This window comes from Xiphophorus hellerii, chromosome 23, assembly GCF_003331165.1.
Source record: "Xiphophorus hellerii strain 12219 chromosome 23, Xiphophorus_hellerii-4.1, whole genome shotgun sequence".
Lineage (NCBI taxonomy): Eukaryota > Metazoa > Chordata > Actinopteri > Cyprinodontiformes > Poeciliidae > Xiphophorus > Xiphophorus hellerii.
The window spans coordinates 21928440-21948266 of NC_045694.1; the positions used below are offsets into that span (position 1 = coordinate 21928440).

Sequence of the window (19827 nt, forward strand, 5' to 3'; positions counted from 1 at the left end):
AAAAGTACAAATTAACAACACAAGTTAAATTATATTTTCTGCATGGCCTTTAAAGCTAAGATAGTGTTTCCTTTGCACAGAGGTGACAGCCGTCTCTGCTTTTGTGTCTCAGTTGGTTGCGTATGTGTGAGCGCAGCTGTTGTCAAGCCATTTTCAGTTAAAAGAGGAAAGCAGAAAAAAAAGACGTATGTGGCGAGGAAATCCCCTGCAGTACGCCAAAATCCAAGGCAACAAATAAAGAGCAAGTCAGACACTTTGGTTTTAATGGCACACCCAAAATAAAATTGTTCCATTTGATGATAATTACAAGAGATTATAAGATAACTTCAATAGCACTATCAATATATCAATATCTGCATTGTTGTTGAATTTCCCTTTTGATTGAAGGGGAAGTTTTTTGTTTTTTTTCCTTTTGGCACTGCATGTGTTGCATGAATTAGACAGATTGTAGTTTAATATTATAAAAGCCCTTATGTCCTCAGGGAAAGCTATTGGTGGTGCATAGCTGTTTACTTTTTATCTGCAGCTTTGATAGCTGTGATGGCATCACGATACGATCACGCAAAAGGGGCCATACCCTTTACTGCATGCTTGCATGCCATATCGTGCACATAAACATTTATTACTGAAAAACGAACAGCTTAGAATGCCGAACGCTGTTCTCAGAAGAAAATGTGTCATACGTTCCAGGAGGTTCTGCATTTTTCAGGTTTCTCCACGGGCATCCAAGATAGCAGCGGCAATAAAGTTCCAATAAAAGGGATTTAAATGTTCATACTTGTTTGCTTGTGTGTTGCTTTACTCAGTCAAAAGGGAGGCCGAACAGTTGGACACACACCAGGTTCTGTTCAGGCTGAGCCTGCAGTGTCAGGCCATTTTACTGGGTTACGGGAATTCCCCAAGCCTCGCAGTGAAATTGCTTCCCCCTTATTCACCAGTTTCCTTAAAAAGTGCCTCTCCGACAGAAGCTGAATGTGTGGGTGAGTTGTTATTTGTTTTTAAACGTTTAAGATGGAGATGCAGAATGTTGCAGACTTGTTACTATTGTTTGCACTGTGTGAGTTCTTGCTTTTTCTATGGCTGAGGTGGCTGCAGCCATTTTGTGCTGTCACTGAAGTAGATGTGGTTGGCTGTGCATCAAAAAGCAGAAAAACAGTCACTGTGAGGAGGCTTTTCAGTCCATGCGATTTTATAATTCATTCTGATAATTCATTGTGATATATAGTATTTCCTGCCTATATCACAAAATTAATATTTACTGTGAATTTATTTATGTTTTTGTCATAGGTATGTATATTTATAAAGTGATTTAAAAAACAGTTCAAGTTCAGCTGTGCATTTAAAGTTATCATCATGTGATTTCATCACTCCCTGGGGCGGAGATGCTTAATAATCTGTCACATAGTTTTGAAATAAAATCAAGAATTCAGATTTTCTGTTTAGAAATATTACATTTTTGACTGCTGGGGTCAAAGAAAACACATATTTGTGACAGTTTTTTTTATTTAGAAGAAATAATCTGCATGTTTTAAACTAAGAGGAGACCGTAGATGCTGATACTTTTTAAACCAAAAGGGGATTTTCTGTTAATACATTTTGCTGCAGTTTCTTTACTACCAGACTGAACAATCCCTGTACCTTAGCAGGGTGAGGTGTATGCTGAGTGCTTGTGTCAACATGGGACCTCAAACTGTGGGTTACTCTTTCACATCTCCCCTCTGCTCAATCCCTTGGCCTTGTTCAATTGGGAAAAATGGTTCTAAATGGTCTCTGCGGTTGGCATGATAAGAAAACAAAGTGTGCAGTTTGCTGCCCTGCAGGATGAAGTAATGGGTGACATTTCCTGTATCCTCTGGCTCTTGCTTTTTGTTCTGCGTTGGAAGTCCCAGAGTCATCACCATGTTTATTGTTTCAGCACATCACAGCAGCCTTAGGAGGAAATATCTTGCACCAGCAAATACTGACAAGGTGTTTGGTGGGAGACTGAGGACAAAGGAAAAAACAACTTTAGCACATTCTCCACATGAATTGTCTGTTTGCTTTTCCTAATGGCCTCTGAATAGCTCTTTAGGGAACTGACTTGTGCTGTTAGTTAGCATTTAGAATGATTAAATGATTATTGTATAGGTTTATGGAAGCAAGAGCACAAATTGTACCCTTTCTATATGCTGTCTGCATCACTGTTATGTTTGTTTTAAGGTAGCATTTTCTTGAAAGGTATAAAAACAGACACAGGAGAGTATCAATCCCTTGTTACAGTGGATCGCTGTGACATGGAAAGAAAATATGTTGTTAAAATGTCTCACCGATAAAAACTTGTGTTAACCGTTTGTCTCATTTTGCTCTGATCACCATTATGGCAAGCAACTGGCCACAGAAGTCACCTAAAAAGTAAAGAGAGTCCACCTTTTGTAATTTAATCTCAGTGTAAATCTAGCTGTTCTGATGAAGCTTCAGAGGTTTGTTAGAGGACAAAAAAAACCACAAAGACCAAGGAACACAGTGGAGAGATTAGGGATGAGGTTCTGGACAGGTTCAAATCAAGGTTAAGTTATAAAATGGTAACGCTGGAGGAGCAGCAGAGATCAATAGCTCAGGTGGACGAAGCTGTGAACATAACAATTACAAGTTGTACAACCATAAAGTTGACCATTGTGGAAGAAAGAAATCTGTGAGAAGTCCTATTTGGTGCTGGCCACAAACCACATGCGCAATACATACAACACTGTGGAAGAAGGAGGGCTGAACAGATGAGACCAAAATTCGTTTTTCTTCTTTCTCCCAGGCAAATTTGACTGAATTCGACTTATTTGGCAAATAAGAATAAAAAATAAAAAGAAAACACAGTCTCTACATTTGCAAAGTTTATAAAGGATATTGCGAAGCAAACTTGCATCTAGTTGGAGTGAAAAGTGGTTCTATGAGGTATTGACTTAGTAATTCTTATTTAAATATATACATGTATATTTTTATAAGCCTCTTCATTTTTCCTGCAATTCACCATTATATGCTACTTTGTAGTTCTCTATCACATTAAATCACAATATACAACAAAGCGTTCAGTTGTAATTTTACAAAATGGTGTAATGTTCAAGGGGTTTGAAGACAATAGATTATTAAGCATTACAGTTTCTAAAAGTTAGGCAATTATTAACAGAATGTATTTCTAAGCTAGTGTATGTTCTACAATGGTTTTAAGTTCATGTATGAACTGGGTGTCTCAGCATTGTGGTGCACAGGAAGCACTAATTGTGGTTGCCTAAAAATGATAAACAAAGGTTTGATTCTCAGTTTATCAGAGAAAATCATCTTTAAATGGTGCCATGGTGCTGACAGACTGGGTGTTTTCTCACCCAGTAAGACCACCAAGGCTGAAGTTCTAAGGCCATGCTGTCATAAATGTCTTCGTCAGCAAGAACTCTGTTTACAGTGGGAGAAAAAAAAGGAAACCTTAGTGGGAGCGTTCCTCTTGTGTGGTTAGGTCTGACTGTGTGAAGTAATCGCTGTATTATACTTTGAATTTCCAGCTAACTGAAGACCTGTGCATCGGTTTGAGGAGGAAATGTGACCAAAGATAAATGGCTTCTTAATTCCCACAAGATGTCACTATTGCTTTGAAGGATTTTAAATATTCTTCAACTTTGTGTGGACTTTAAAAAAAAAATTCTTTATGTTTGACATAAACAATTGATAATACAGACAGAGGTCAAATAAGCGCTTTCTACTTCAGAAGAAAAAAGAAATTAACTTCACTTTTTAAGACTCTGCAGACAAGTTACTTAAATAGTAACACAAGTATTTTGCTTAATTTCTATGAACATTTGTAAAGATCCACTTTAAAGTACTTTTGGCCAGTTAATAGTCAAGTTACTTTTTTCTAAACTTAATTGTTTGGGGTTTACGGTAGTTTAGAGCTGGTCAGTTGAGCTTTATAGATGGTTTTTGTTGCGTTTCACTCTGATTATGAGTACCTGTAGTGGATATAAAAATCTTCCTTCTGTACTTCTTACCAACAGAGCCATTTAACAAATTTGTAAATTATGAAAACACAAATTTATTTCAGTCACTGAAACACGTTGTGTAGATTCATAACACGCAAAATGATGTTTTCAAGGTTTTTTCAATGATAATTGTGACGATGTTCTGTTTAGAGCGAATAAAAAAATGCAATTCAGTTTCTTAGAAGAGATTAAAATTTTCCATGATCATAACAATAAAAGTGTGGGACGTGTTCTGTCAACTCATTTAAACATGAGCAGTGGCTGAAATGGGGATGATGGTGTCAAAAAGGTAAAGTGTTTCATTTAAGTGTTCATATTCGTGAATGGAAGCTTTCACCCAAATACAGCATTCATCCTTCCTGGATTCATATCAGCCATCAATTATGTTGAGTCTGATTTAGCTAAAATAAAGTTCAAAAGTTACAATGTACAGAAAGATTACAACGGATTGGTAGGATTTCTTTGTAATCAGTTGGGTAAATGGCTCATAATATTCCACCGCATTACTCATACACTGTGGCACAACAAAGCAATGTTGGAGGGCAGAGAACCTCAGGAAGTCCCAAACAGGACTGGTCATGTTCAACGTGTGAACGCAATCTTTTGTATTCTTTCTTTAGTCACATGAAAAAAAAAAAAAATGATTGCAACCTTTTGCAACTTTCCCCAAGTTATTTTAACATGCAGATATTGTCAATGAAAAACACTGATTAATTCAGGTAACATAACCAAACAACTAAAACTGAAGAGACAAACTATTTATTTTATCCTTCAATAAATTAGGAAATAAATTAGGACACAACCACAGAAGGAGACGGCGCAAGTTTCTTCTATGGGAGTTGGGTAAGGAGAAAGCCTTTGCTCTCTAAGACACATGCTAAGGCCAGACAGAAGTTTGCCATAAAGACATAGACTGGGACTTCTGGAAAATATTCTTTGGACAGATATGTCTCAAACTGAGTTACTTGAACACCAGAATAAAGAACGTATCGATTACTAATTAAGGTTATATCAACCGTGAAGCATGAATTACACTATGTATTGGAGAGTGCTTGAGATTACAGCTTGCAAATGGACTCAGGGGCAATGGAAAACATTTTGGAGACATGTCCTGTGGTTTGATAAAACTGAAATTAAAGTATTTGACCATAACAGCTATTATTATATAGCAAACGTGAGAAAACTGTTATATACAGGGGTGGAAGTATAAAGTTGTTTTCTTGCAGGAGGTCTGATACACTTCTCAAAATAGATAGCACAATGAGTAAGAACCTTGTGTGCAAATGTTAAAGCAACATCTCCAGATATTACACTAAAAAAAGAAAATGGAGCTCCAACTTAAATGAATTGTTTTAATTGGTCACTTGTAATGAAATTAACTTTACATTTCTTTAATTTGGCAATGCAATGACCTTAATAAATTACCTTAGATAAACTTAATTTGATTACTTTTGACCAATTAATGCAATATATTAAAGTTGAATCACCTGTTCTTTTTTTCAGTGAGCTCAATCTTGGGCACAAATGAGCTTTCCAAGTGGACAATAACTCAAAGACCCACAGAAGTTTATAGTGGAAAGAAAACAAAGTCAAAGTTTTAGAGTGACTACCACACTGCCCCAGTTACATTTCCATACTTATTTTCTGAGCAGATCTGAGAAACTGTGTGAGACAAAGATGGCCTCCAAATATATATTAGTGAGACCCGTTTTATCAGAAAGAATGAGCAAAAATGACAACAAACTACAGTTATCTACAAGGACACCCAAAATTTGACCCAAGTTACACAGATTAAAGGGCAATTATACCACATATTTTAAAATTACTCGTAATGCTCGAAAAATAAGTGAAAAATTTGTGTTCATTCAATTATTATCAATTTTGGTAACGCTAACTGTCCTAAAACAGGAAAAGCTCAGTATGATTTTATGTGAGTCAATGAGAAAAATTTTATTAGGTTAGATTTTGTGGTGTTTAGATATTATTTAACTATTGGTGCTTGATTTCTGTTGCATTTTCTTGCCTTGAAAACATGCACGATTTATTCACACACTCATTTTTGACTTTGCAGTTATTAAATTGTCCTTAAGTTGGTATTTTCTTTGTTAACCTCAATTATTAAAAGATCTATTAAGTGAATTGAAAAAAACCCCCACTAAATAAAATATATGTAGGCTCATAAGTTTGTTTTGAATGGAAAATCATGACAAGAGAACTTTTCAGTAGACTTAATAATAAGTTAAAGCATGTAAATTGAATAAACAAGCTTTGATAAACTCTTGCATCGTAGGCATAAACTTTCTTGTGCTAAAATAACTTTTTATTTTTATAACATAATTTATTGTTATGCTTATTACCTAAAACTAGGTCATACAATGATGTGCAATCATACTCCTCACATCCTTTCATGCCATAAGCACAAACTTCAATGCATTTTCATTTGCTGTTATGTTATAAACTAACATAAAGCAGCAAGTTATGATATTCCATTACAAAAATGAAAAAGAATAGTTGTTTATTTGTACTGGGCTCCTCTGAGTCAAGATATATATATGAATTTTGGGGTACATCTCTGCCAGCGTTGTACATCTATAAAACTAAAATGTTGCTCTTTCCTCTTTGCAGAATAGATCAACGTCAGTAACATTTCATGGAGTATCAATATTCAAGTCTCCTCAGCTGCTCCAGAACTTTATTTTTGTCCTGTCATGCTTGTATGTCAGTTTTCATGATGCCGTTTGTGAACTTGTATACACCAACTAATCACTGAGGTCTTCAACAGAACAGGAGGGTTCTATATATACCATTTAAGTGACTTCTGAAGGTTGTGCTGGGTTTTATTTATAGGTATTACAGTGAAGTGGGCTGAATAGACTCTTATTTGAAAAAAGCATCAGTAAAATTCAACGTAATTTTGTGGTTACACTCTGACAAAATGTGGAAAAGGTATGTGAATACTTGTACTTTGAACATTTTTGACAAGTTATTCAACCATCTAACAAAATAAAATAACAGAAGCCTATATATTTATAGTTGTTTTCCATAGTTTAAACTTAAACATTATGAGCACTATTATTCGATTCTTACAAATTTTCCAAGCTGGCCGTGTTAACGTGCAGTGAAGACTCATTGCTATCTTGATCTAGGTCTTCTTACCCTCATAGTTCAGAGGAAATATGTGATGCAACAACAGAAACCCCCCATCAGCCCCTCTGAATTTATCAATGAAAAATAAAGTAATTCAGCGAAAACGCTCGGATTTGTCCCTGTTCTAAAATAAGTCACATTCTGAGGGTAAAAAAAAAAAAAGTATGGGAATTGCTTAAATTGCAATCATTTCCTTTCACGAGAAATGTTAATCATTTTTTTGGGACCTGTTTTACTTCACTTTCTGTTATGTCAGCCATTTTTGAAACGAGTGGGCACCGGTTTTGTACGCATTTATCAACACATCGCGAGGACAGGGTTAAGCCGTTCTCAATAATTAAAGATTACCTGATTAAATACGGAATTGAGCAATGCCTTTTGCCTCCGTGTTTACATCACGGTCAGCGACTCCGCGCAGGACGCGGATCTGCCCTCTGATTGGTCCGTTTGGCTGTCAATCACTGCTGTTTACATCAAACGTCGCGAGGTGGAATTTCCCAGGTTACGGCATAGACTCAGTAGACTACTTCCGCAGTAGATGTCTGTCTAGCCACAGAGACGAGAGGCCACAGCAAGCTGAAAGGTACCAAACCAAAAAAAAAACCTCTTTGTTCGTTTTTTTTCTCGGTTCGTCGTGTTGCTCCTCTTTCCGACTTACTTTCCGCGCCGACGGGAGCCCGTCTAGTGTAGAAATATCGGACTTTAAAGGGCTTCCTGTCCCGCATTGAAGCCGAAAGCTAACGAAGATGTCGTTAGCAATTTGCATGACAACAGCGAAAACTAATATTAGCCTTCTTCAGCCAATCAAGGTAGCTATCATCAACCGGATTGGGCTGTATTTTAGGCTCGAGTGTTAAATAAGTGTTTAATATTAGAATTATCGTTATTTTTTACGTATTTCCCCCCTCTGCTTTTGTCTTTCTTCCTTGCTTATGAGCGTTGTGGTTGTATTATTTAGCCCTCTGTAACGCCAGCACACTCTTCCCAAATGTGTCACCCCTGTTAGTGAAGCATTAAGGTGGGTAGGTTGCTGCTTTTGTTGTCACTCATACGGTCGTTTCTGTATCGGGCATCAGCGATGGGTTTTTCACTCTTACTGCTAGAAACTAGAAGTTAAAAAACGTGGGCTTCGGTGGGCTTTTGAGTGGGTGTCTTGAATCATCTGCAAATTACTTTCTGAGACTTTTGAGGGGCTGTTATATGTGGATACCCAGCTTTTTGGAAAATGATGAATAAGCGATATAATCAGTGCTTCAGCAGCTGTTCTGGAGGAATACATATAAATCATTCCTAGCTGTATTGTTTTATGTAAACACTGGACATCAGTGTAGATTTGTATAATCAGAACTCTACTATGTATAGGTCTTTTTTTTCTGTTGAGCTTTTTTGTGTGCTTTATTGTTTTGTTTTTATTTATCACATAAAATTAAAACAGTTCTCCTTTTTCCCCACAGTTCAGAAGATCATGTTTAGTAAGTGAACGACGGCGATGGAAGGGAAAGGTCCGTATCGCATCTACGATCCCGGTGGGAGTGAGGTCAAGGCCAGGGATGAGGTTGTGGGGGGCAGCAGCTATCGCCAGCTGCTGGAGGAGAACAGCATGCTGAGGGAACGGATGAAGGGACTTAAGAGCTTAGGTAGGTTCCACATCAGAGCATGTTTCTGATGTCTGGAAAATGAGGATGACCCATCTTTGCTGAGTGCTAGGGATTATCATTTTCTTCGTGTTATCTATGGAACAGAAAACAGAAACAATACATCTCCTGTAGCAGTCTGCGTGCCTTCACTTTCACAAAAATGAACCGGTTGTGAAACAAGGGTTATGACGTATTGTAAAACTTGAAAAACTTCCTAGGTTATCTTTGGACATGGTTGCATACCAGCAGTGTGATTGGACTTTGACTCACCAAGGATGTGTCTTTATTTCCCTCTGAACATCTGTCATGTCCTATTTACTGACTGCTCCTGTTTGTGAAAAATACTCATCTAAAGCGTCTTCTTAGACTGTGACGACGAGATTTCTAATGATGTTGCAGGTGATCTTTTGGAAGAATCCCAGTCGGAGGCTTCGCGGCTTCGGCAGCGGGTGGAGGAGCTGGTGAGGGACAATGAAGCTTTAAAGTCGGCCAGCTACGCCGCCAGTCTGTGCGCAGGAGCGCCCGTTCACACTGAGGCTCAAAGTAAGTCCCACAGATTTCATCCAGTCTGTGGAATGGATGAAAACTGTGAAATGAGGAATAGAACTTGGTATCTAACTCGGGTGTGATAACCAGTTAAATGAATATTGTGATTTAGCTTGTTGCCTTGGTTGATTTCAGGCAAACCCTGTTTACACCCCACTGCAGAGAAGGAGGAGCAATCAAGCTGTTTAGGGAGAACACTTCAGCCAGAGAAGCCCCATGTATGTACTGAGTTTTATCTAATGTGACGTGTGAGTGTGTGTGTGACGTTTATGAATCGGTAACGGATGTCAAACCTTTTTGGTCTTTACAGGAGGCCTTATTGGAATCTGAAAGGGGGAATATGGAGGGAAGGAACTCTGATGCCTTGGCTGTATGTACCAAAATAAAAACTACCCCAGAAGTTTTTTTTTTCCCAAGCAGTTTTTCAGATCAGATGATCCCCTTGCTTTGACTTCAGCATAAATTATTTTCTGTGGCTTTTGAGGCTAAATTCAGGATTTCCTTTGTATAGCAATTTCCTCAAAATTAGGAATACATCAGCGGTGCATTGACTCACCTACAAACACAATACTGGCAGCTCCATCTGAGTCAGTGAAGGGAAATTCCAGGATTATTACGGACTAGAATTACTCAGATTCATTCACGCTTTACATCCTTGGACATGGGACTGCTTTTATATTTTAGGCTAAAGTAGTATTTTAGTTCACCTTTCTTAAATTTTAGCACATAAAAATAACATTTTTGTAACAGATTTTAAAAGCCGAAAGTACTCTCTGAGTACTAAATTTAAATCCACCAGGTCAAACGGGTTTGACTTTTCAGAGAATTTAGCATCTATTTTCCATAGAAATAAAGCAGAGTGTTTATGTTGCACAGCAGGCTTTGTGTGGTCTCGAGTAAATATGTAAAAGATGGCCTCGCCTACTCATCTCTGCGAAGATGACTGACTTTCCACCTGTGTGGCTCTCTCCAGGCGGGGTTGGTGGCAGGAGCGCTTCCCCAGCTTCCTCAGGAGAACAACGAGCTGGCGAGTCAGCTGAAGCGGCTGGAGAGCTCTTTCAGCATATTTGCAGAGGAGTCGAACCCAAACCAGCTGCTGGCTCACCTCGGCCGCATGGCGGTGGAGTTTCACCATCTCTCCTCAAAGGTCCAGAAGAACGAACAGAGGACCTCTCTCCTACAGGTATGAAGCCTGGAAAGTTAATTGGCACATTTAGGATGTTATTGTGAACTATTTCTGGCAATTTTTAAAATATTTCTATTTTCTTTTGAACGTTACATTAAGAGTTGTGAAACAGCAACATTTTAATGAGTTGGTAACTTGGAAGCAAATGTACACTTTGCCAGCAAATTTTAGCCAATCAGTTAACCTGTAGTTTTAGTTTAATATGCATTGTTCCTTAGAAACTTTCACTATGACATTTGTAACAATAGAGCGTTACAGGTGAGCAACTTTTTGCACTTGACTAATCATTTTTGCCCAATCCTCTTATTTGGCATAAAATAATAAAGACTTTCCAGTAACGATTAAATAACTTAATTTCTAAACTTATCACTATGAATAGGAGGTGTGTCACATATTATTCATTAAAAGCTTTAAATTTTGCATTTGCTACCGATGCGTCCTTAAAAGAATGGTATTTATTGAAAGAAAACGAGAACAGGGTTTTTGGCAGGTTCTTAAAAATTATTATATTTAATCATTTCTATTTTAGGGCTATAAAAAGGCTGAAATGGATTTTCTATAATGGCTCTTAATTTCATTACATTTAGTTTCATCTTTACATTTTTATGGTTGCTCATTTATTGCTTTTCACTTCAAATGACTTCTTCTTTTTTATTTTTTACAGTAAGTTAGTTTCTGCTGAAACTCGTTCACTGAAACTGTGCCGTTACATTATCTACTGCTAGCCCATCAAACTGGATGTATTTCACAAGGTTTAGATTCAAAGTAAGGATTTCAATAGTAAACTGATTGTAACATTTTATCAAGCTTAATATTTACTACAAAAATGCATCAAGGTAAAAAAATCTAGTTATAAAAGCAGTAGCCTCACATGTTCAAGTCAAAAAACATCAAATTAAGTCTATGCAGTCATATCTAATTTAACTTATTTACCAAGTTAAATGTGCTTGATAACACACTTATGTTATTTTCTTATGTTATTCTGAGGTGTAAATTATCTGCTCTAAACTGTACCTGGTTGAAGCTGGCAGAAACCCCAAAGAAGTTTTAACCTAAAAAATTTCATTTTCTGATAAATTGTGATTTATAGATATGCAAATCAAAACCTCGCTATGTTTTAAAAAATATTTTTTTTATGGCAGCATTGTTTTTAAAAAGCAGGAGCTTTTAGTTTAAAAAAAAATCCAGTAGCAGTGTACAGAGTGGTGGTTAATATTGAAATAAATGTGGGTCTTCTGGTCTCTTTGGTTTTCTAGACGCTGTGTGAGCAGCTCAGACAGGAAAACAATGAGCTTCGAAAGAAAATGGAAGAAGATCATCATATCAGGAATCGAGACTTGGAGCAGCTGAGGTAATGTTTCTCCGTCTCTTTCAGCTTCACTGGACTTTTGTATTTCCTCAGTTGAGCAGAAAGTATTTTGTCTGGCTGGTTGAATGAATACCATGTGAGGTCGCGCTGCACGTTACGTCACCTACAGTCATTTTTGTGTATTAAACCTCCCTGCAAGTTGTGAAAACGGCTTCCTGTCTGTTTTGATTTTGTGACTCTACACATTCTGTAGTTACGCTTGGCGGCTGCAGGACCACGCTTTCACTTCTGATGGGGAATTATTTAAGTGCTTTCTGTTTGTGTCCCCATCTGAGACTTGTAGGTTCTTCCCAAAGGACATGACTGTAAAGCGTCACAGTCTAGGAAAAAACTGGACTCTGCTCAGAAATATTATCATTTTCACTTTCTTGCTTACTTAGACTGGAGAATCAGAAACTGAAGGAGCTGGTCACGGGAGGGACAGCAGTGGTGTCGACTGCTTCACCGTCAGAAACAGAGACTCCAGAGGCCAAAGACGAGCCGGTTAAGGAGGAATCTCCGGCTGTTCGACCTAAAATGGAGGCCACCACACCGCAGAAGGTACATTTATATCAAGAACATAAATTGCGTTTATTATTTATGATTTTTTTTTTTCTTTTTTACTTTTTTCCTCCTATTTTCCTTGGGAAATATGGTTAGCAAACAAATTCAATGAATCTATAACATAGCTTCCTCATATATGTGCTATGTAATCATGGATTTTTGTGGAATGAGGAAAATTTTTGTGTATGTGTCCCCAGAGTGGAAAATCAGCAGAGAAAACCCCAGCTAAAGCATGTGACATAGAGGTGTATGAAAAGAAGATCAAGCTTTTGGAGAAGCAGAGAAAGGATGTGAGTCTTTTCTTACTTTTTTTTTTTTAAAAGAAAGTAGCTGCCCATCCTCTTTTGCCATTGGGGAAAGTCTCTGTGCTCTTTGTTTCCTACATGTTCATTGTTTGTTTGTTTCGCTTTCTGGCGCTGCTCACAGGTTCTGGAGGTGAACAAGCAGTGGGACATTCAGTGGAACGCCATGAAGTCACAGTTTGAGCAGAAGGTACAGTAATGACTTTACGGCTGCCATGAACAGTGTGGGAAGACGTCTGATTGACTTTTAGACCGCTTGAATGCAAATTACTGTGAAAAATATGTTTACATTTATATTACGAATGCAAAAAAAGAATCTCTGACACATTTGATGACATAATACACTTTTCGTTTTGTGTAAATATTTTTTTTTGGCTCTTATAAAAGTTTAGAGAAAAACCATAAAAGACTAATAAAAATCAAAGTTTAAAAAATGTAGAAATGCAACAGAATTGACAACAAAATATATCTGAGTTCACAATAAGCATTTCTAAGCATGTTGAATCCAGTTTCCCACTGTATTCTGGGTTAGAGATGGCTTCACGTGTTGTCTGATAGTTTGTGTCTGTCTCATTTGTTTCCAAACTGCTGGTTCTGCTACCAAAGAAGGAAGGAGACCATTTTTGCATTTCCCCCAGAAAACAGTTGAAGCCCTAGTTCAGTTTTACCATTGAAATAATTTGTTTTTTAATCGGTGACAGTTTTCAGGCCATTTGCAGGGAAACTTACAACTCTGATGTTTGTGAGCAAACGGGTGGCAGTCAAGTGAAGCAATTACACGCATGTCCTTTTTAATTTTTATTTTTTTTTTTTCTGTTTCAATGTGCTTGTCCAGTGGAAAAGGTGCAATCTTGCAATAGCTTGCTATTTGAGCATACTTACCACAAGGCCTGTCACACTTCAGCAAGAATTCCCCTCACCTCTCCGGTACCCGCTGACTTCCTGCTGTGGTGCAGTCAGAGGGCAGCAGCGACACACGGATGTACACACACTGCCTCACAATGGCGCTCACACACCTGCGTTTGTGCACACCCGCATCCTTGAACATACCGACATTCACACTCTGCAGAGACGGGGACACCATGCAGGCTTAGGTTTTAAACCACAGAACCCCAGATATATCCATTTGCGTCACTACGGTTCGTTCATATTTTATACAAAGATAGAACTGCGTGTTCGCAAATGTGTCCTTTTTGCGGCTTGGTTTGTAATTTGATAACGCACGTTTCCTTAATGCTCTATTTCAACACAGGCACCAGCAGATGTTTATCTTTACCAAAGTTCTTATCTTTTAAGTTTTTTTTTTCATTTTATGCTTTTTAAAAAAAAAAAAATTATGTTGCGTATGCAGTTTTTGTACACGAGTTGTGTGATGAGTGTTCTTGAGACACATGATTTAAACTCTTCCTTAGATCACAGACCTCAGGCAACGTCTGGCCGAGTCCCAGAAAACTGTACTGGAGCTGGAGACCGAGCGAGAGCAGAGGCAGCGCGACTACGACAAGAAACTGCTGCTGGCCAAGTCCAAAATTGAGAACGTACAGGTGAGGATGGAGAGACACAAAACCCACTCATTTTATAAAATATCTCAATAATCAAGAGTATAGGAGACTGAACAAAGTGCCACTGACTTTGTTTCAGGGCGAGAAGGAGTGTTTAAACTCTGAAACAACTGAGCTGAAGCAGAAGGTTCGCTACCTGCAAGATCAGCTGCTGCCCCTCAGTAAGCAGAGGGAATACCAGGAGAAAGAGATCCAACGCCTAAACAGAGTGAGCAAAAGAGAAACAAATTCAGCTCCAATCAGTTTCACTTGTTTTCTGGGTTGTTTTTTTTTACGCGTTCACTGTCTTTTTTTCCAGGCCTTGGAGGAAGCCTTGAACTTGCATTCTCCCTCATCCTCTCAGCAACCTCCTGGACCGGGGAACTTTGCAGATGCAGCCAATAACCTGAAAAAACAGGAGCTGCTCACACAAATCGCTGTACTAAAAGAACAGGCAAGAAGCGCATCACAAAATATGAACAGTTATACTTTAAAGCTGAATCGTTTCCAGGTCGTATGTCTCGTGTCTCCGTATGGTTTGGAGCTAATGAATCTTAGCTCCAAACCATATTTTCTAAGGCCTAGAATGTCCCTGTTCATTATAGTGGAAAAGAGAAAAATTAAACAATTATTTTTAACACAAAGATTTAGGAGCTGCTTTTGGAAAAACGTTATGCAACTTAACTGCTCTTTTCTCTCTGTCATATTTTAGTAGCACTTTGATTTGTCCCCCATACATCATGTTTGGTATCAGTTATCGACCAGCATCAAAAAGTAAAGATAAAATACTTCTTAATTTTTAAATGTTTTGGAACAAGTTTAAGTAGTATCTTATTTTTGTTTCATTTTTTTCTAATTCTAAGTAAATTGCAAAACTTTATGTGTCTGCTCGACAACAACTGCCACTGAAACAAAATGAATGAATATCCTTGGGTTGTGATATTTTGATGTACAGTGAACCCTCGTTTTTCGCTGGGGTTACGTTCCAAAAAGAACCCGCGATAGGCGAAATCCGCAAAGTAGAAACCTTTATTTTTTTTCAAATTATGATGCAATAAAATACTCCATAATACATTGAAACCAAAGAACAAAACCTTTTTACAGGCCCAAACATTTGTTTAACAAATAAAAAGTACTGTATAAACTTTTTTTTTTTTTTTTACAAATAACTACTGTACTGTAAAATAATGATTTTAATACGAACTGAAGGTGGATTCCCGTGCCCGAATTGCGGAGATCGGCGCCGCCCCACCGCGACCTGAGTCATTGGATTAGAACGGGAGAAAATAAAAAATAATTATGAAAAAAACCAAACAAAGTAAAGTAGGACAAATGGTGACTTACGTGTATTTCACTGCTCTTCTGACTGAGCCGCTGCATCCTGACTGCGCTCTGTAGTGTTTTTTTCTTCTAAAGCCCGCGGTGCCGGTGTGTTTTTTCGAGAGAAGAACATAGTTATCGGTAGTTGTTGTCGCTCTTTTTTCTTCTTTTAAACCGACATGCCACCATCGATTATGTTAAATTTGGCAAGCTGTTTTACGTACGTGTACATATTAAACCGCAAAGTTATTGACACACAGGTAGAGAAGAAGCGCAGAGACTGCTTAGCCAATCAGAATGCAGAACACAATGCAAGATTGCAAATCCGCGAAGCAGCGAGACCGCGAAAGGTGAACCGCGAAAGGTGAACCGCGAAATAGCGGTTTAACTGTATTACTTCCAGTCAGACTAATCATCAACCCTCCTAGAGTATGTAACTTAAAGTTTGATAGTTTGGAACAAAGTTACCATTATAATATTGTATGTTTTGAAAAGCTAAAATCTAAATACATTTTTTTTCTTCCTTATCAAGGAAGATGTATGGCTAAATTTTATACTGTTTTTTATACCTAAATCAACCATCATACCAACTTTTTAAAAAGAAATAAGTAAATAAAAATAGGGTCTCCCAGTTGTTTCTGGGGAGTAAGGCTCTTTAGACCTCAAATCTTCTTCATTTAATTTTTTTCAAATACTTGCTTTGAAATAATAGGTATTAATTGCTCCTGTGAAAACACAGATTTTTTTTTAGGTCTTCTCAAAAATGAAAAAGAGAAAAAATAAGCAACATAATGTGTTGTTTAAAATAAAATGTCATAAGAAAAAGCAATCTGTATTATCTAGACCTATCCTCAGTAAGTAAATATAATTTAAACTCATTTCAGTGTACTCCACACAAGTTTTTTTTTTTTTTTGGATTAACTTTACACTGTATGTAAAGTTTATACTTTATTTCTTGTTAATATATTGGATGCTAAATAATTTTTAAAAACAATACAGTTGATGTTTTTTAAAGAGTACATTTGACATTATGGTTTTGCTCTTTCCTCTGTGGGAGGAAGCAATAAGCCTAAGAAACAGGATTCAACTTAAAGATGTCTCTCTTTCAATAAACTGTGTGTATTTTTATTTTTTTTAACTTCAGGTGAAAATCTTCGAGGAGGACTTTAGGAAAGAAAGAAGTGACAGGGAGCGAATGAATGAGGAGAAAGAGGATCTGAGACGGCAAGTCGAGAGGCTCCAGGGTCAGATTACCAATTTGACCAATCAAGTAAGAATCATTTTGTTTGGCGTTTTTTATACACCCTAGAAAGATTTTGCATTTAAATGTTGCAGCACAATATTATTTTATCTTAATGAGAGATTATTTTCTTTATGTTTTCCTATTGTGTGTGTGTGTGTGTGATCTAGCTTCATCAAGCTCAGAATGAGTGTCAGAGAGAACGCACAGAGAGATGTAAGCTGGAGAGACTGCAGATGCAGCATCACAAACAGGTACTGGCTGCTGAGCTTCATAGTATTACAGCTTCATACAATAACAGGATATGTTAGGTTAATTGTTAAATCAAGGTGGTCATTGGTCATGTCTTTCAGTGTTAAATAAGTAAAATAATAATTAAAAAAACTTGTCGACCAGTGCCCCCTTGTGGCTGGAAAGTGTCAGATGCAAGAGCTTCAATAAGTTGATTTAAAAACAACCTGCTTTTTGCTAGTTGTCCAGTGCATTTGGGATCAGCAGGTGCAGCAGGGTTGAGGGTCTGCAGTGGGGCCATGTCGTTACATGGACCGCTGTAGGCGTGCACGGATTGGAGATCACATTTGTACTTATGACACCTCATAGGGGCAGCAGCAGGAAAGACGTACCTCAGACCCCACGTCGGGCTCAGTGAACGGCCCTCTGAGCCCTCCCTACTGTGGTCCCTTTGTGCAGGTGGGAACGCAGGGCCTGGAGGGCTGGCCCATTCACTTCCCTCCCCGGATGCCCAACGCAGCGGGCGCCGCAGCAGCAGCCACCGCCGCCGCAGCAGCACTGCCCCCAGCTCGAGACTTCCAACCTGTTACCCCGGTAAGGGAGCGCTAAACCCCTGTCTCTCTTCCTCTTACCCCAAGTTTCTTGTGAGGATCATGGTGAGAATTTAAGGATTGCTGCTTCAGGTGTGGAATATTTTTGGTTTTAACTGTAAATTTTGTTTGGTCAGGGTTTTCCTTGGCAGATGTCATTCCCTCAACCACGAGGGGCCAGAGCAGTAGGAGAGAGCTCAAGACCGCCACCAGAGAACGCAGGTAAAGAACATGCTCACATTTTCTTTTGCTCAAATTGCTTTGTATATGAACTATTTTAGGTCAGTTCTCCATCTACTATGCAAAACATCTGTTGTGCCTTGCAAAAAACTTTCATGTTAAAATCACAAACTAAAGTTTTCTAATTTTTTATTTGATGTGATGCACCAGCACAAACTAGAGTATAGTTGTTAGATATACATATTTATATATAGAGAGAGATTTATAAATAAAAATGTGAAAAGTGTGGCATGCATTTAAATTTAGCCCACTTTAATCGGACATACAGTGGAATGGTTTAGATCAAATTAAATGTGTGTGTTAGAATGGCTTAGTCAAAGTTCAGAACTCATTCCATTTCAGAATTCCTGCCAATACTTGAAAGTTGATCAGATGTTCTCCATTTAAACAGAATGAGCCTAAGCTGTTTTGTAAAGGTTAAATTTACAAGTATTTTGGTGTTTGAATGTGCAAAACTGGCAGAAAACAACTCCAAAAATCTTGCAGTTTTAATTTAATATTAAAATACCTCATTTTACAATTACCTGCTAAGCTGCAGTGATGCATTGTAGTTTGGTTGTAATGTCATGAACTGCAAGGGGTATGAACACTATATGGAACTAACCGGTTGCAAAAACAAATGTTTTAAACACTAGAAGAACTGGAAAACTGAACTTTAAGTCAGACCTGGTTTTGGGGGTCGACAGTAATGAGTCTTTGCTTCTGTACCCTTGTAGATCAGTCAACAGCAGCCACAGCAACAGGGTTTGGCAAAAGGGAGAGACAGAACATCGACCCCGGAAAGCACTAAAGCATCACCGTACCCATCTGATGGAGCCTGGGTAGTAGCATGAAACTGTCTTTGAGGTGACAAGGTGTGATTGAGATATAATTTTCCTACTGAACTGTAGATATCCTATTGTAATGTTGTTTATACTTGCGTTTTATAAGGCTATTTGTGAAACACTTCGCTATTCTGAATATATATAAATATATATACATATTATTTAGATTTTTTTATCTGGAACTGAAGTCCTTTTGTTAAATGAGTTTGAATAATTATCATTGCTTTCTTTTGTTTTATCTTATTTCCTTCTGCAAAATATACCTATGTAATTGTCTCTCTGCAAGTATGTAACACCTTAACACTTTGATTAACTTGTAGGGTTACTGGAAGCCATTCCCCAAAAGCAAATAGGACAACATGTGCTCATTCCAGCACTGAATGATTATATAGGTACAATAAATCATAGAAGTAAAAACAAAGTGAATGTTAATTGATTTTATGAGGATTTCTACAGTGCCATCGATGTTCTAGAAATGTCTAATATGTGTAACTGTTCGAAAGTGGTTGTTGAAATACAAAAATTTGGGGAAATGAATTTTGATACCAAAAAACCAAAAAACATGATTGTGATTACTGATGATTTATTTATAACCTGCTGTTTTGATAGTTGCATTTACTGAGTGTAAATCATTGTCTTTAGTAATGCTGTTCTTTCTATGTTGTTAGTGTAATCCCAATATATTGTAGCTATTGACATTGTATGTTTGTATCAGACACAATACACAATGCACATTACTTAACCATCTTTTTTTTCCATGATGATGGACCTAATCTCATTAAACAACACTTCTACTTGGTTTTACCACGCATTCTGATATTTATGCTCATTTTTACTGCATCCTGTACCATTTTACTGTAGCCCCAACACACAGTTGCAAACAGAGCCTCAAAATCTTAAGGCAGCAGGAGTAATTAGAGTCCTACTCATACAACAACTTGCATATTACAGCTCTGCTCCTCAGAGGGAAAAAAAAACCTTGGCCAGGATGTCTTGTCGATGCTTTCAGTCCCAATTGACAACCAGCAATTAATGCCAAGGGGATTTGCCTGCAAAGTCAGAAGACCTCATGACATAGTACAGGATCAAGATGTTGGAAATATGTTTTAC

General features: G+C 37.7%; 1 protein-coding gene and 1 long non-coding RNA gene across 4 annotated transcripts; one reads left to right on the top strand and one right to left on the bottom strand.

Moving 5' to 3' along the window:
* Nucleotides 1-123: 123 nt before the first annotated feature.
* Nucleotides 124-7576, bottom strand: LOC116714561 (uncharacterized). Its single transcript, XR_004338079.1, has 2 exons — nucleotides 7497-7576; nucleotides 124-1983 (listed from the first exon to the last, which is right to left on the bottom strand). It is a non-coding gene; the product is annotated as an uncharacterized LOC116714561 (long non-coding RNA).
* Nucleotides 899-19528, top strand: tnip1 (TNFAIP3 interacting protein 1). 3 transcript variants are annotated; one of them, XM_032555190.1, is made up of 18 exons: nucleotides 899-980; nucleotides 8603-8785; nucleotides 9185-9328; nucleotides 9467-9549; nucleotides 9642-9701; nucleotides 10305-10514; nucleotides 11774-11868; nucleotides 12267-12426; nucleotides 12627-12719; nucleotides 12856-12921; nucleotides 14144-14275; nucleotides 14373-14501; nucleotides 14592-14726; nucleotides 16737-16862; nucleotides 17003-17086; nucleotides 17433-17657; nucleotides 17791-17875; nucleotides 18610-19528. In XM_032555190.1, exons 2-18 carry the CDS (start codon nucleotides 8638-8640, stop codon nucleotides 18681-18683), a joined length of 2049 nt encoding a protein of 682 aa, XP_032411081.1. In that variant the 5' UTR covers nucleotides 899-980; nucleotides 8603-8637; the 3' UTR covers nucleotides 18684-19528. The 3 variants fall into 3 exon arrangements, with proteins under 3 accessions (XP_032411081.1, XP_032411080.1, XP_032411082.1); XM_032555189.1 differs by lacking the exon at nucleotides 899-980 and adding an exon at nucleotides 7615-7731; XM_032555191.1 differs by lacking the exon at nucleotides 899-980 and adding an exon at nucleotides 7615-7731 and having other exon boundaries at nucleotides 17523-17657.
* The last annotated feature ends 299 nt before the right edge of the window (nucleotides 19529-19827 follow it).

Bases quoted from the DNA above. Each gene is read 5' to 3' on its own strand.
- tnip1 (XM_032555190.1), top strand. From the start codon at position 8,638: ATGGAAGGGAAAGGTCCGTATCGCATCTACGATCCCGGTGGGAGTGAG. The intron at 12,720-12,855 runs GTGAGTCTTTTC...CGCTGCTCACAG, and splicing joins TGGAGAAGCAGAGAAAGGAT to GTTCTGGAGGTGAACAAGCA. The intron at 12,922-14,143 runs GTACAGTAATGA...ACTCTTCCTTAG, and splicing joins AGTCACAGTTTGAGCAGAAG to ATCACAGACCTCAGGCAACG.